The sequence below is a fragment of the Aquarana catesbeiana genome, linkage group LG13, assembly GCF_042186555.1.
Source record: "Aquarana catesbeiana isolate 2022-GZ linkage group LG13, ASM4218655v1, whole genome shotgun sequence".
Classification (NCBI taxonomy): domain Eukaryota; kingdom Metazoa; phylum Chordata; class Amphibia; order Anura; family Ranidae; genus Aquarana; species Aquarana catesbeiana.
In genome coordinates this window covers 234,987,385-235,004,357 of record NC_133336.1, presented here as the reverse complement: position 1 = coordinate 235,004,357, position 16,973 = coordinate 234,987,385, and the positions used below count along the sequence as shown (strand labels likewise).

Sequence of the window (16,973 nt, the reverse complement as noted above, 5' to 3'; positions counted from 1 at the left end):
AACGCTGGAGAAACAGCAGAAATGGGCGAAGCCTTGGACCGCCAGGGCACACATCAACTATTTTCAAGCAAAATTGGTGGCCTGAGGAGTCCTTATCTAAGGGAGTGCAGTCTGGTCCAGAAGTCCCAGAGATCCGGAAAGCAGCAGATGACATCTGTGTCCCCAGGCTGTGGTCATACAAGAGACTGCAGCTTTTGTCAGACCAGACTGAACCCAGGGCCATCACTCTCTGGTCTTCCTCTCTGGCCCTGCAGTTTTGTGGCAGCCATGCAGGCAAAGGCCTCTTCAGTGAGGCTTGGAGGGACGCAGAAGCCTCCTGAATAAGCCTGAGTGCAGAATCCTGAACGTGACTCCCCTTCCTGGGTCTTTTGTATGAAAGGCGGAGGGGAGGAACCTGCGATTCGGTCATGCTGCGACTGGTCCCAGGCTTCTCCTGGCTGACACTTAGCCCCTCCTCCTCCTGGCTGACACTAACCCCCGCCTTCTCCTGGCTGCCACATTCCACAGCCTCCTCCTGGCTGAGGTCTTCCTGTGTATGAAAAAGGGACATTGTTTTAGTTTTTTATTCATCAATCACACACAATTTTCACCTCCTGACGGTTGCAAATTGAATGTTAACAAATATAACAGACTATCATTCTGAGTCCAGCATTTTTCATTCTTGTCCCAATTTTGGGTGCCCACTACTGTCTATTGATATGTAAAACACTTTTTTCAATCAGCAATTAGTGATCATTAATAACATCTAATAAACATCATTTATTTATTGACCAGATATCAGTAGAACAATGCTATACCTGACTCCAGCTGGGCTCCTCCACTTCTTCCTGGCTGGAAGGCCCAGGTTGGACATCGGAAGCCTCAGCTGGGGTGGAAGGAAGAGTGGAAGGAAGAGTGGAGAGGGATTCCCTGACTTCAGTGTGGTCTGACAGAAATCGCAGTCTCTCATAGTACCACAGCCTGGGGACATAAACATCATCTGCTGCAGCTCCGGATCTCTGGGAATCCGTGACCTTCTTGCGCTCCCTTAGATAAGTGCTCCTCAGGCCACCAATTTTGGTTTTTAAATAAGGGATGGTTGCTGTGGGGACCACCAGCGTCACCAACTCCAGCAGTTTCTCCAGCGCTGCCTGCCTCTTTTGTTTATTATTATAATGAGGATATCTCACCTACCACAGACAGGGCAGCTCCCTGTACTTGTCTATGAACAGGGGGAGGAAATTGTGGTCATTGAAGCCATCCATTTTCTCTGCAAGACACAACACAAGACAAACCCTAAGGTCAGGCCAAACTCTCCTAATCTTGTTACAATATAGGCTTCATTTTCGAAGCAGTATAGGCCCAAGTTTAGATCTTACCTTCGTTATTACGATCGGCGCCTCCGATGCTCCTTCCGCCGCTCACAGATCGTACGTAATACGCACGCGTGTTACGCTTTATACACACTGCGCATGCGTGTAACTCCACCCGCCCCTGACGTTCTTTCTATTCTATTCCCCGCCCCTTTTCGTTCTGCGCAGTGGGGGAAGAGCACATGGCGGAGATACAGTAGGTGCGTGCTAATTACAGGAACGAGGAGGAGAAGAAGGAAAGCCCGGATCCGGAGACATCCCGATCCAGAAGGAGATTTAAGGCCTCAAATATGTCCTTTGGGGAGATGTTGGAGATGGTCGACATCCTGAAGAAGGCCGACTATGATGGAAAGTATGGACCTTACTCCAACCCCAATGTCAGAAAGGCCAAGATCATGGCGAAAGTGGTCAGGAGTCTGCACCGGAATTTCAGGGTACGACGATCGAAAGATCAGCTCAGGAAGCGGTGGTCAGACCTCAAATTACGAGAACATGAGCAGTACAGAAAGATCCGGAGAGTGCTGCAAAAAAGTAAGTAGTTGTGCTGTGTTCCTATTCTTTATGTTTATTACGCTTGTGCTGCTCCATGTGCTTTTCTTAAAAGTGTACATTTTAAAATGGCAACTTTCATGTTCATGGGCACATTATTCGTTTGTATCAAACATTTTTCTTTCGGCCTATAAAACACCATTGTTTTGGCCATATGCATTTGGCCACATTTTTTACGCCCTACTTGTATGAAACTAATTTGGTTGTGTAGATGGCTTTGTTACTAGAATGAAATGCAAACTAGATTCTGTGTAAGAAGAGGACACTGAGCAGCTGTTTTCACATCTGGACACTGGAGCACTAGTGTGGGACACCAGAACACCATTTTTATTAGGGGGGGCACACAGGTGCTCCAGTGTATACTATAGGGGGGTCTCCATCTGTGAAGCTTGTACATAACAGGTAAAGTATTGCAGCTTGACAAAGGACACTGAAAATGCTACATTTTGGAACTCTGCCAAAATAGACAATTGTACCCCACTTCCAAGCAATGTTTCCTATTTATAGTTCTGCCATCAAATATCTGTGTGCTAAGTATAGCATTTTTGTTTTACGTAGGGGAGAAAAGACTCGGAACACCCCTCATCCGAGGAGACCAGATCCCCCCCTCTGGAAGAAGGGGAAATCCCCCCCAACACAAGAAGAGCAGGAGGAAGAAGATGTGGTGGAACTAGTCACCACAACAGGTGAGTGTCTGCGACCACAGGCTCAGGTAAGAGATGGATGCCGGCATATTTTTGATACCTGTTTTTGTTTGGTTTCTCTCTTTTTAGGTGATTGTGATGTTGTGGATCCAGATCCTTTCACATTAGAAAGTGCCCAGATCCTGATCGGGGAGATCATGGGGTGTAATTTAGCTCTGGTATACCTCAAGAAAAACATCAATGATGTTATTCAAAAAAATAAGAACATCATTGATGTTTTGGGGCGAGTTTAAAACCCCTCCAAATCACTTTGTTTTTTTGTGTGCTACAAAGTTCAAAATGTTTTAGCGATTTTTAGAAAAGCAAAATTTGGAGGATGCACACAGTGTGCCAACATGTGCTATCTGCTATTACGGGAGATCAATGTAGACGTTTTGGGGGTGCAACCCCTTCCTCAATAATAAAGTAGCAGAGAGGAAGGGGTTTCTCCCCCAAAACACGTCCCTTGATCCCCCGTGATGGCAGGTAGCACATGTTGACATTGGGAAATTTGTGTGCATCTTCCAAATTTTGCTTTTCCTGGGGTGACTTCACCCCATCTGAACGCAATATCAAACACAGTTCCTAAATAATCATGTCTGATATTGCCTTCAAGTTCTACCAAATGTGAACTTTGTAAGTTCAAGATTTGTGTCTTTCTTGTTGGTTTTACACATGCCTGTTTTATCTTAAATGGACATTTCTATTTTTGATAATGCCACCCTAAAAAATTTTATACAACAAACATGTTGGTTTGTTTTAAAAACCTTTTCTAAATGCACATGTGATTGTGCAGGTATTAAAAAGATTGTTAAACAAGAATGTGTGGATTATTGTCTCAACGCTACAACACTTTTGGGGTGATGTAATTGCTGTTTTCTGGGACAATGGGGGTTAGTTCCTAAGGGCAAATCCTCTTTGCACTACAAGTGCAGTTTCAGTGCAGTTTCAGGTGCACTTGTAGTGCAAAGTGTCTTTGCCTTTAGTAAATAACACCCAACAGTGCTTTTTATAAGGTTACACAATCACGCCATTTTCTGGACTCACCACATTTCTGTCAGGGTCAGCTAAAACAAACACAAGCAGTAAATGTCACCAAAGATTTGCATTTTTTTTTATTGGACAAAAGGTTTCACAAATTGTCTGGCATATTGATGGCCCCCCTACCCCCAAAGAACTCAAGGTATCTTAACCGGACATCACGGGCACTCAGGGAGGGCAAGCCAGGATGGCCACTTTCAAGCGCCGTCAGGGTTGTTTCATTTATCATTCTGGCCTCAGGCCCAACTGAGCTAGCATAGTTGGCAGAATGTTGACGTAAAAAGTTATGTAGAACACAGCACGCCAAGATTATATGATTCACTTTATACTCCGCCATATGGATGGGTGTAAGAAATAGGCGGAACCGGGTGGCCATGATTCCAAATGTGTTCTCCACCACTCTTCTGGCTCTGGCCATCCGGTAATTAAAAACCCTCTGTTCTGGGGTGAGGGTCCTCATCGGGAATGGCCGCATAAGATGGTCTCCCAGCGCAAATGCTTCATCCGCAACGAAGACGAATGGGAGTCCTTCCACATTCTCTTCTGGAGGTGGCAAGTCCAAGCTGCCATTCTGGAGACACCTGTAAAACTCCGTCTGGGCGATGACTCCACCATCGGACATCCGGCCATTCTTCCCCACGTCCACATACAGGAACTCGTAATTAGCTGACACCACCGCCATCACCACAATACTATTGAACCCCTTGTAATTATAATAGTACAACCCCAAGTTGGGTGGTGGGATGATGTGGACATGTTTCCCATCAATTGCCCCTCCGCAGTTAGGAAAGTCCCACGGCTGGGCAAAGTGGGAGGCCACAGTCTGCCATTCCTGTGGCATGGAAGGAAACTGTTGAGGAAAACAAAAAAAAATTAGTATTTTTGCACATAAACATGGAAAGCAGATTAGACACAAACATTCTTGGCCAACATCCAGATAACATTTATTAAGGTGAATTTTACAACACCAAAGTATAAGGTACACCTATCATATTCCCCCTCCCCCCCTCTCATGGGCCATTTCTAACATTATAGGGGGGGGATCTTGGGCAGGTAACCCTCTTCACTTCATTGAGAGATGAATGCCTAAATAATGGGTATTACTTGGAACAGCCCCTCCTTAGTTACAGTATTGGCAGCCCACTGGACAGGTAAGAAGTGTCATAATACAAAGATATAAATACACACTGTACACATTTGAGCACATTTGGACATTCTGCTATTACCTATCAAGATAATAATAGTATCCAAAAACTTTAAACAGTACCATTTGAAAGTATACCGGCAGGCCCTTGCACTACATGCTTTGGGGAATTCATCCATAAATCTGACCACAAAAGAGATGGGTATAGTGTGTATGGGTTTGGCAAAGTCAGCAGATAGAGGATTGAGGATAGATAGAGAATTGGGATCAGCTGACTTAGCAGTTGGGGGGAAGGAGGGTTCCAAATGATTTGGGGACACCACAAAAACAAGCCTCTGGCACTCTGCCTGAATTTAAAGCACAAATCACATTTCTAAACATTTTCGGGGTGTTTGGGGTAAAGCACTACTACGGAGCTGATAAAATACATTGTTAAGTGACTACATGAGGTGAATATAGGGCCAGGAGAGCATGCTGGGGAGGTAAGTGAAGGCAAATATGTATGAAGGACAAAAAAACCCCATAAAATTCCAGCATGCATGAGGAGAAAGGGGACATTCACAGTATATTACAATCATGGTAATTATGGAATGAGGAAAGAAATACAATATATTAGCAAACATTCAATACAATAAAATGTGATATCAAAGGATAAAAATCTTACCTTCATATACTCCTTCTGCAGGACCTGGATGATGGCAGAACAGGTCTCTGGGATAATGATACCCAGAGCCTGGGGTGAGATGCCTGTTGAGAACTTCAAGTCCTGCAGGCTTCTCCCTGTCGCCAAGTACCGCAGGGTAGTGACGAGCCTCTGCTCCGGAGTGATGGCTTGCCTCATGCAGGTATCCTGCCTGCTGATATAGGGGGTCAGCGAAGCCAACAAACGGTGAAAAACGGGGTCCGTCATCCTGAGAAAGTTCCTGAAATCATCAGGATTATTCTCACGGATCTCACGGAGCAAAGGCATGTGACAGAACTGGTCATGCTGAAGCAACCAATTCTTGGTCCATGAACTCCTCCCCACCCTGTTCATGGACTGGGCTTGTGTCAAGGTCAGGACCCCAACACCAAGCCCCCGCACAGCACAAACGCTACGAGGAGTACGTATACGCAACATGGCTAGAAAACGGTCGGCTGCTCAGAACAAAGTAACAGAACGCACTGAAGAACAGCAAGGCCTGTGAAGAGCAACCTGAAAAACAGCGAGCGGACAAGATCGCACAGAAAATTTCAATACGAACTGACTGCACGCACTGAAGAGCAGATACAAACCCACAAGCACAAACTGAACCGCAGAAAACGATTTGAAAGCCATGAGTCTGAAAAAGCGCGAATCGTCTCTCACCAAACTTTTACTAACACAAGATTAGCAAAAGGAGCCCAAAGGGTGCCAGCGCTTGGTTCTGAACTGGCCTTTTCTAGTCTTGTCGTATGTGGTTGACGTCACCGCGTTGTTGGCAATCGGAAATTCCGATAACTTTGTGTGGCCGTGCGTACGCAAGACAAGTTTGAGCCAACATCTGTCGGAAAAAATCCTAGGATTTTGTTGTCGGAATGTCCGATCAATGTCTGACCGTGTGTACGGGGCATAAGAGAATAAAGTTGCAATGGTGATTGTGGTGTGTATGCAGGATGTGTAGCCACGGCTCCCTATGTTTTTAACTATTTGACAATGTTGTCTCATTTTTAATTGGTCTGTGATAGCCACTTATTTGTGCCCCCCCCCCTTTTCTAGCTTAATTGGTTGTTGTGAATTTTTGTACTAATAAAGCCAGTTTGTATTCACCACAGTGTTCTGTTTTAGCCCTCTTAAGAGAACTTTATTCTCTTAGTCTTTTTTTCGGTAGTCGGTACAAGCCAGTAAAATAGGAATCCAGAGATCAGTGTAGTCAGAAGCAGCAAACGGAATCAGGAACCAGAACGGACATCAGCCAGGCAAAAGTCTTTAACAGGAAAACACAGCAGAGAATATCCGGATATGTTGACAATGGCGAAAGCACAGGAGATCTGTTCCAGTTTAAATAGCCAGCAAGGCTGACTGACAAGCAGGATATGATCATCAGGTGAGTCACAGTGGAATGAAGAGTACTGGCAATTAACCAACCGCTGGGTAGGGATGAGCTTCAAGTTCGAGTCGAACTCATGTTTGACTCGAACATCGGCTGTTCGCAAGTTCGCCAAACAGCGAACAATTTGGGATGTTCACGGCAAATTCGAATGCCACGGAACACCCTTTAAAAGTCTATGGGAGAAATCAAAAGTGCAAATTTTAAAGGCTTATATGCAAGTTATTGTCAAAAAAGTGTTTGGGGACCTGGGTCCTGCCCCAGGGGACATGGATCAATGCAAAAAAAAGTTTTAAAAATGGCCGTTTTTTCAGGAGCAGTGATTTTAATAATGCTTCAAGTCAAACAATAAAAGTGTAATATCCCTTTAAATTTTGTAGCTGGGGGGTGTCTATAGTATGCCTGTAAAGGGGCGCATGTTTCCCATGTTTAGAACAGTCTGACAGCAAAATGACATTTCAAAGGAAAAAAAGTCATTTAAAACTACGCGGCTATTGCATTGCCGGTCCGACCATACACATAAAAGTCCATTGATAAAAATGGCATTGGAATTCCCCACAGGGGAACCCAGAACCAAAATTTAAAAAAAAAAAATGACGTGGGGGTCCCCCTAAATTCCATACCAGACCCTTCAGGTCTGGTATGGATTTTAAGAGGAACCCCGCGCCAAAATTAAAAGAAAAACGGCGTGGGGTCCCCCCAAAAATTCATACCAGACCCTTATCCGAGCACGCAACCTGGCAGGCCGCAGGAAAAGAGGGGGGGACGAGAGAGCGCCCCCCCTCCTGAACCGTACCAGGCCACATGCCCTCAACATTGGGAGGGTGCTTTGGGGTAGCCCCCCAAAGCACCTTGTCCCCATGTTGATGAGGACAAGGGCCTCATCCCCACAACCCTGGCCGGTGGTTGTGGGGTCTGGGGGCGGGGGGGCTTATCGGAATCTGGAAGACTTGTGACGTCACGGGGAATGCCACAGGGAAGTCCCGTCACCGTTATTTAAGAACCGTCAGAAGAGGAGATGTGTCACACAGCAGGAGCCTCCCTCCATGCCAGCATGGGTGCGGAGCAGCCCGGAGAAGAAGATGAAGAAGATGAAGAAGATGAAGAAGATGAAGAGAAGAGCGGGAGCCTCCCCCCATGCCATGGGTGCAGAGCGGCCAGAGGAGAAGAAGATAGAAGACGCCGCGGAGGAGATGCTGGACGAGAACACTGGAGGAAGAACCAGAAGAGCCAGAAGAACCAGAAGAAGAAGAAGGAAGATAGAAGAAAGAAGAAGCATTTAAATAAAGGAATTGTCAAAAACTGTCTCTTGTCATTTTTAACATTTTTGACAGTTTTTTAGTGACATGGTAAAGTACCCCCTTACCATTTCACACAGGGGGGGCCGGGATCTGGGGGTCCCCTTGTTAAAGGGGGCTTCCAGATTCCGATAAGCCCCCGCCCACAGGCCCCCACAACCACCGGCCAGGGTTGTGGGGATGAGGCCCTTGTCCTCATCAACATGGGGACAAGGTGTTTTGGGGGGCTACCCCAAAGCACCCTCCCAATGTTGAGGGCATGTGGCCTGGTACGGTTCAGGAGGGGGGGCGCTCTCTGTCCCCTCCTCTTTTCCTGCTGCCTGCCAGGTTGCGTGCTCAGATAAGGGTCTGGTATGGATTTTTGGGGGGACCCCATGCCATTTTTTTTTTAATTTTGGCGAGGGGTTCCCCTTAAAATCCATACTAGACTTGAAGGGTCTGGTATGGAATTTAGGGGGATCCCCACGTCATTTATTTTTTTAAATTTTGGCCGGGGTTCCCCTTAATATCCATACCAGACCTGAAGGGCCTGGTATGGAATTTAGGGGGACCCCCACGTCATTTTTTTTTTAAATTTTAGTTCGGGGTTCCCCTGTGGGGAATTCCAATGCCATTTTTATCAATGGACTTTTATGTGTATGGTCGGACCGGCAATGCAATAGCCGCGAGTAGTTTTAAATGACTTTTTTCCTTTGAAATGTCATTTTGCTGTCAGACTGTTCTAAACACGGGAAACGTGCGCCCCTTTACAGGCATACTATAGACACCCCCCAGCTATGAAATTTAAAGGGATTTTACACTTTTATTGTTTGACTTTAAGCATTATTAAAATCACTGCTCCTGAAAAAACGGCCGTTTTTAAAACTTTTTTTTGCATTGATCCATGTCCCCTGGGGTAGGACCTAGGTCCCCAAACACTTTTTATGACAATAACTTGCATATAAGCCTTTAAAATTAGCACTTTTGATTATTCATGTTCGTGTCCCATAGACTTTAACGGTGTTCGCGTGTTCGAACAAATTTCTTTCTGTTCGCATGTTCTGGTGCGAACCGAACAGGGGGGTGTTCGGCTCATCCCTACCGCTGAGTAAGCCTGAGCTCTGAGAAGGAAGAGCTGAGACACATCTCTTTTACACAGTACATAGAACAAGCACAGCTGTGAATGAGTTACAGGCTGCTGTTCCCTTCCCATTACCATTTTAACTCTTGGTGTCAGGAAAAGCTGCCAGAAGTAAGCCATACTAATAGAGTAACCAGGCAGCAGAGAGAAATGACACTCAGTGCTTTGGAGAAAGACAAGGACACAGTATAGAAGGATGCGCGTTTTTCATATTTTATGTCTGAGGTTTACAACCAATTTAAGCCAACTAGGGGGCGTAACATATCTGAGGGAACTCTCCTGTGGGTGGAGATAGAGCTGAAGCCATCTTACATTACCAGGTTTAGTCTTGGTCATAGTGATTTGGGCATCTTGTGTGTGATTGGTCACCATTTTTCTGTAGCACTGCTACAGTATGTGTCTGACACAGACATCCCATCTGCTGCCTCTACTTATCCATTCATTCTGTGCAGCTATCCAATACATATACGTACCTAAATACTTATGGAGTTCACATACAGTATAATAGAATATAAGCAGCACCAATAATCACTAATTTATCTGGGGAAACTGCTGATAATTCCAGTATAACACAAGGTTATTCTTTACCTTAAATTCTTGAAGTTGTTTAGAGTCGGTATTAGTTTCCTCAGTTTTTCACTCTGAATGCTACATGAATGTAGATTTACTTCTTCTGTCTCTTCACAGGTTTGAAGGATAAAAGACAGCACAGAGCAGTCCGGAGGGGTGAGGGAGACTTCAGAAAAATCTACTTTTTTTGTTCCAATACAGTGTGACGCCAGAGCCTTATTCCTGCTCTCATAGAGATAATAGAATATATTAAGAAGACCTCGCTTATCTTTTATATATTTGTCAGGTCTTTGGTTTGTAATTTTCTTCTGGATCCAGGTGATGACATGTCTGGCAGCCTGAGTAGACAATTCTCCCACATGAGACTTTAACATGGATCTAGTAGAAGAGTCTGAGAGACCGCAGAGGAAACGGAGGAATATTTCAGCACGCCCGCCTTTGTAAGATTCAGCCTTATCAAGTGTTTCCTGTAATCTGTCAGGATCATAGTTAGTAAAATGAACTAAAGCAGCAAAAAACTCTTGAAGAGTGAGATGTAAGAAGCTGTAATCCACATCAGGAGGCTGACCAGATTCCATCATCAAAGATGAAAAGAGATGTTTATCATTTTTCACAGTGAATGAGGAAAGATGACACTCATCAAATACAATCCTGTGATTCATGACTCCATGTTCTGCCATCCACCCAATAGATGTCAGCAGTTCCCAGTCAGTGTGACCCCCGTCATTATTCTGGCTGTGATTGGCCAGAATGTTGGAGATAAAAGTCACAAAGAGTTGTGTCACTGTTTTGGATAATGATGTCTTCAGTGGATCAGTAATTGTTGGTTGAGATCTGAAGCACATTGATAACACTGTACAGATGATCCAGCAGTATGATGGGATATAACAGAAAGTGTACAGTGTGTCATTCTCCTGCACATAATTAAAAGCCTTCTCTGATGATTCCTCATTTCCAAAGAAATTTTTAAAGAAGGTCAGTCTGTCTCCATGAAGAAATCCCATGATCTCAGCTATTCTCTGGAAAACACCAGTATCAACTGATGTCAGTCTGGTTGGACGGCTGGTTATCAGTACAGAGCAACCCCTAAGAAGACTTTGCCTCACCAAACTGACCACAATCTCACCACATTTTGTCCTGTAAGCAAAGAGTCTACTTGATCTGAAATCCATTTGGTGAATACTTTCATCTAAACCATCAAATATAAACAGAAGTCTCTCTGGAACTTGTAAAATGTCTCCAATCTGACTCTGCAGATATGGATATTGACTAAGAATCATCTCCTCCAAGCTGACCTCTCCCAGTCTATTAAGGTCCCAGAATCTGAAGAGGAAGACAAAAGCAAATCTCTGGTAGTGTTTTCCGGTCACCCAGTCATAGACAAGCTTCTGCATCAGTGTGGTCTTTCCTATTCCTGACACTCCGCTCACCATTACTGCATGTGGTACACATTGTGACTGGGGGTTCCATCGGAACAGCTTGTTGGCGGAAATCTGTTCCAGTCCAGTTTGTGTTTTCTTCAAGCATTTCTCATGTGTTACCCCAGTCTGTATTAGCTCATTATGGGGACGCTGCCTGAACTGATCAGTGGAAACTATAATCAAGTTCACATAATGCTCATTGATGAGGAATCTTTGTGGTTCCAGGGTAGTTCCTGGGGGTCTATGCTCCACTAGAGTCTCAGTCTTCTCCATCAGATCTTTTTTGTGGTTTTCCTGAATATCTGGGAATGTAATGGAAATATTTTATGACTCAGGTTAAAGTAGAAATTTAAAATGTTGATATTATTATTCTCTTCTGTAATGTTCATAATATTAACAGAGATTTTATCACTGCTTTGTAATCTCATATTTTAATATTGCAGAAAATTATGTGTCCATCTTACATTCAGATATTATGTAACAATATAATTTTTTTTATAATTCAGCTGAGATGGCTGATTGAACTCCTTGAAGTAACACAGGCAGTGTGCACAGGACCAGGGCCTCTGATAGCAATGTACAGTCCTCCCAGTGGAAGGGTCAGGGATTGCCTGTAGCCCCTTCTAGGTGCAATGTGTCCCCTTGGTCTCTTCCCCTCACATTCCTGGTAAGTGCCTCACACAGAGCCGGCCTGCCCACTCTAAGACCAGACTCTGCATTCCATCTGCCTCTGTTATACTCTATGCTAAACGTTGGCATCTCTGGCTGTCACTTTTGTATCTTTCACCCCTTCTATCCAAGTAGACATGGCCTTTGCCAGCCAGCACAACCTCCCACAATGTACAGTATGTCCAGCAACACTACCACCATAAAACATGTCGCTGTGAGCGGGAGTAGCCTATTAAAAATACTGTCTATCAAGCTATAAAATAATGTTAAATAACATGTTGTTAACTTGCATTGATGCACAATGACCCAGATGTTAAAAACGTATCATCGACTAATAATTTTTACAAATATACATTATTAAAAATAAATTTAAGAAGGGTAATGTTAACGAGGAATGAGCCCATGGTTCGAGTCGAACGTAAGTTCGACTTGAACATCGGGTGTTCGCCAAACAGCAAATTTTATGGGGCGTTTGTGGCAAATTGAGTGCCACGGAATGCCCCATAATGGGCCCCATAATGCACTGCGAGGTCGCAGTGCATTGCTGTATGATGATTGGCCAAAGCATGCACCTGACCTGCATGCTTTGGCCAATCCCAGCGCCTTCTGCTAAGAGAGCCATAATTGGACAAAAGCAGGGTGCCTTTGGCCAATCATGGCTCAGGGGGACTAAGTCCACGCCCCACCCTATATAAGGCTGCCAACACAGCAGCCCTGTGTAGTGTTGTTGGCATGGACGGAGAGATAGCGTGATTTAGATTAAGCAGGCAGGTTATTCAGTTAGTGGCAGTGTATTTGATAGATTTTATATATATATATATATATATATATATATATATATATATATATATATATATATATATATAGTGGGGCAAAAAAAGTATTTAGTCAGCCACCAATTGTGCAAGTTCTCCCACTTAAAATGAGAGAGGCCTGTAATTGTCATCATAGGTATACCTCAACTATGAGAGACAAAATGTGGAAACAAATCCAGATAATTACATTGTCTGATTTTTGAAAGAATTTATTTGCAAATTATGGTGGAAAATAAGTATTTGGTCACCTACAAACAAGTACGATTTCTGGCTCTCACAGACCTGTATCTTCTTCTTTAAGAGGCTCCTCTGTCATCCACTCATTACCTGTATTAATGGCACCTGTTTGAACTTGTTATCAGTATAAAAGACACCTGTCCACAACCTCAAACAGTCACACTTCAAACTCCACTATGGTGAAGACCAAAGAGCTGTCGAAGGACACCAGAAACAAAATTGTAGACCTGCACCAGGCTGGGAAGACTGAATCTGCAATAGGCAAGCAGCTTGGTGTGAAGAAATCAACTGTGGGAGCAATAATTAGAAAATAGAAGACATAAAAGACCACTGATGATCTCTCTCGATCTGGGGCTCCATGCAAGATCTCACCCAGTGGAGTCAAAATGATCACAAGAACGGTAAGCAAAAATCCCAGAACCACACGGGGAGACCTAGTAAATGACCTGCAGAGAGCTGGGACCAATGTAACAAAGGCTACCATCAGTAACACACTACGCCACCAGGGACTCAGATCCTGCAGTGCCAGACGTGTCCCCCTGCTTAAGCCAGTACATGTCTGGGCCAGTCTGAGGTTTGCTAGAGAGCATTTGGATGATCCAGAAGAGGATTGGGAGAATGTCATATGATCAGATGAAACCAAAGTAGAACTGTTTGGTAGAAACACAACTCGTCGTATTTGGAGGAGAGAGAATACCGAGTTGCAACCAAAGAGCACCATACCTACTGTGAAGCATGGGGGTGGCAACATCATGCTTTGGGGCTGTTTCTCTGCAAACGGAACAGGACGACTGATCCATGTACATGAAAGAATGAATGGGGCCATGTATCGTGAGATTTTGAGTGCAAACCTCCTCCCATCAGCAAGGGCATTGAAGATGAAATGTGGCTAGGTCTTTCAGCATGACAATTATCCCAAACACACTGCCCGGGCAACGAAGGAGTGGCTTTGTAAGAAGCATTTCAAGGTCCTGGAGTGGCCTAGCCAGTCTCCAGATCTTAACCCCATAGAAAACCTTTGGAGGGAGTTGAAAGTCTGTGTTGCCCAGCGACAGCCCCAAAACATCACTGCTCTAGAGAAGATTTGCATGGAGGAATGGGCCAACATACCAGCAACAGTGTGTGACAACCTTGTGAAGACTTACTGAAAACGTTTGATCTCTGTCATTGCCAACAAAGGATATATAACAAAGTACCGTATTTATCGGCGTATAACATGCACCGGCGTATAACACGCACCCCAATTTAGGAGGGAATTTTAAGGAAAAAAAAATTACATTTAAATGCCCTTCATTGCAGCCTTGTCAGTGCAGCCTTGTCAGTGCAGCCATGTCAGTGCAGCCTTGTCAGTGCAGCCTTGTCAGTGCAGCCTTGTCAGTGCAGCCTTCCCCAGTGCAGCCTTCCCCAGTGCAGCCTTGTCAGTGCAGCCTTGTCAGTGCAGCCTTCCCCAGTGCAGCCTTCGTCAGTGCAACCTTGTCAGTGCAGCCTTCGTCAGTGCAACCTTGTCAGTGCAACCTTGTCAGTGCAGCCTTCCCCAGTGCAGCCTTGTCAGTGCAGCCTTCCCCAGTGCAGCCTTGTCAGTGCAGCCTTCCCCAGTGCAGCCTTGCCCCAGTGCAGCCTTGCCCCAGTGCAGCCTTGCCCCAGTACAGCCTTGCCCCAGTACAGCCTGGGATCCCCTGTCCCTGCTTCCAGGGCTTCAAAATCGCGGTCCGTGATTTGAAAATGGCGCCGCCGGCGCCGAAGTACACAGAGCCGGTCCTCGGCTCTTTCCGGGTGCTCTCGTTTACTTTTGGCTCCACTCGTAGTCCCGAGCGGAGCTATCCGAGTAGGTTCGGATAGCTCCGCTCGGGACTACGAGTGGAGCCGAAAGTAAACGAGAGCCGCCGGAAAGAGCCGAGGACCAGCTCTGTGTACTTCGGCTCCGGCGGCGCCATTTTCAAATCGCGGTCCGCGATTTTGAAATTTGGACAGCTCGGGATCAGCGGGGATCGGCGTATAACACGCACCTGCGACTTTCCCCTGATTTTAAGGGGGAAAAAGTGCGTGTTATACGCCGATAAATACGGTATTGAGATGAACTTTTGATATTGACCAAATACTTATTTTCCACCATAATTTGCAAATAAATTCTTTCAAAAATCAGACAATGGTGTCCTTTTATGAAACTGAGATCAGCGGCGATCCCGAGTCTCACCGCTGATCTCAGCGCTTTACCAGTTTATGAAACTGAGATAATCAGCGGAGAACATGTTCTCCGCTGATTATCTCAGCACAGTGAGAATTCACAGAAACGGCCAGTTTATGAAGGTGCGATCTCCACACCTCACTGGCGATCTGTGACAGAATTCTCACTTTCTGATTCACCATTTCAGAAGTGGAGAATCAGAGTGAGAAGCCTGAAACTGGCTGATATTCTGGAGAAAGAAAGAAGTCTTTTGACTTCTTTCTTTCACCAAACAGTCAGAGCACACCTTCCCCACCATTACACACCCCAAAACCAGCAGGATAGGAATTTATAGTGTATATATATATATATATATATATATATATATATATATATATATATATATATATATATATATGTATGTATATATATATATATATATATATATATATATATATATATATATATATATATATATATATATATATAAATATATATATAAATATACATCTATATATATATATATATATATATATATATATATATATATATAGCTATATATAGATACATATAGATACATATATATATATATATATATATATATATATATATATATATATGTATCTATATATAGCTATATATATATATATTTTTTTTTTTTAGATGTTCACGTCTCTGGCTGGGTTCACACTTGTGCGATGCGTGAACCAGCGTGATTCCTGTGCGGGTTTTCACATCGCACCTACATTGACATCTGCGCACCACTGCGGGTGTCAATGTAAAGTTAATGACACCCCCAGATCATTTCACAGATCGCAGTGCGAACTATGTAATGGTGCAGGAATCGGATCGCATGGGTGTTCACACCCATGCGATCCGATTCCAGTGCGGACCAAATAAAGGGTCCTGTACCATTTTGGTGCAAATGCAATATGATTTAGGGCCAGTTCCCACTGCTGCGGTGTCCGAGATCGGATGTGATTCGCACCGCAGTGCAAAATTACATCCGATCTCTGTGCGATGCGATTTCAGCCATACAGATAGTATTGCTAAATTTGCATTGCCCTCGGACCAAACTCTTACAGGACCCTTTTTTTGGTCCACAGCAGAATCGGATTGCATGGGTGTTCACACCCATGCGATTCGATTACTGTCCGAGTTTGCAGATCGCACTGCGATATGCGAACTGATTTGGGGGTGTTGTTAACTTTTAGGCCCAGTTCACACTTGTGCGATGCCGGACATCGCACAGGCATCGCATGTTATTTGCAGCACACTGCCATTCACATTACATGCGATGTCTGTGCGGTGCGATATCAGCTGTACAGATAGTATGGCTGATATCGCACCGCATTCGGTGCAAACACGCACAGGACCCTTTTTTCTGTTCGGACCAGAATCGGATCGCATGTGTGTTCACACATATGCGATCCGATTCATGTCCGAACTGTCAGTTCGCAGTGTGATATGCAAGCTGATCTGGGGGTGTCCTTAACAATGTATTGACACTCCCCAGCGATTCGCATATGGCAGTGTGAACTGACATGCGAGTCGGTGCGATGCGGGAACCCGCAGTGGATTCGCAGTGTTCTCGCATCGCACCAGTTTATCAATTTTTATGTTTATCTATAATGAAATATATTTTATTTTAATTTATTAATAAATATTTATACTTGTATACTTTATTAAAATTATTTTTTTAATGATTATAAATGTATTTTGCATTTATATGAATGGTGTATAGCTGCATTACATATGTGCATTACATTCATTTACTATACACCATTCACATTTAAATAGGGACATGTATGATCTTTAAATATTGATAAAAACAATGTTTT

General features: G+C 44.2%; 1 protein-coding gene across 1 annotated transcript in view; it reads right to left on the bottom strand.

Moving 5' to 3' along the window:
• Nucleotides 1-16,973, bottom strand: part of LOC141116968 (NACHT, LRR and PYD domains-containing protein 3-like) — a 180,827-nt gene that overhangs the window by 44,688 nt on the left and 119,166 nt on the right. Inside the window, exon 7 of the mRNA XM_073609501.1 lies at nt 9,845-11,549. Coding sequence (XP_073465602.1) covers nt 9,845-11,549 — 1,705 coding nt within the window. The remainder of the gene's footprint in view (nt 1-9,844; nt 11,550-16,973) is intronic.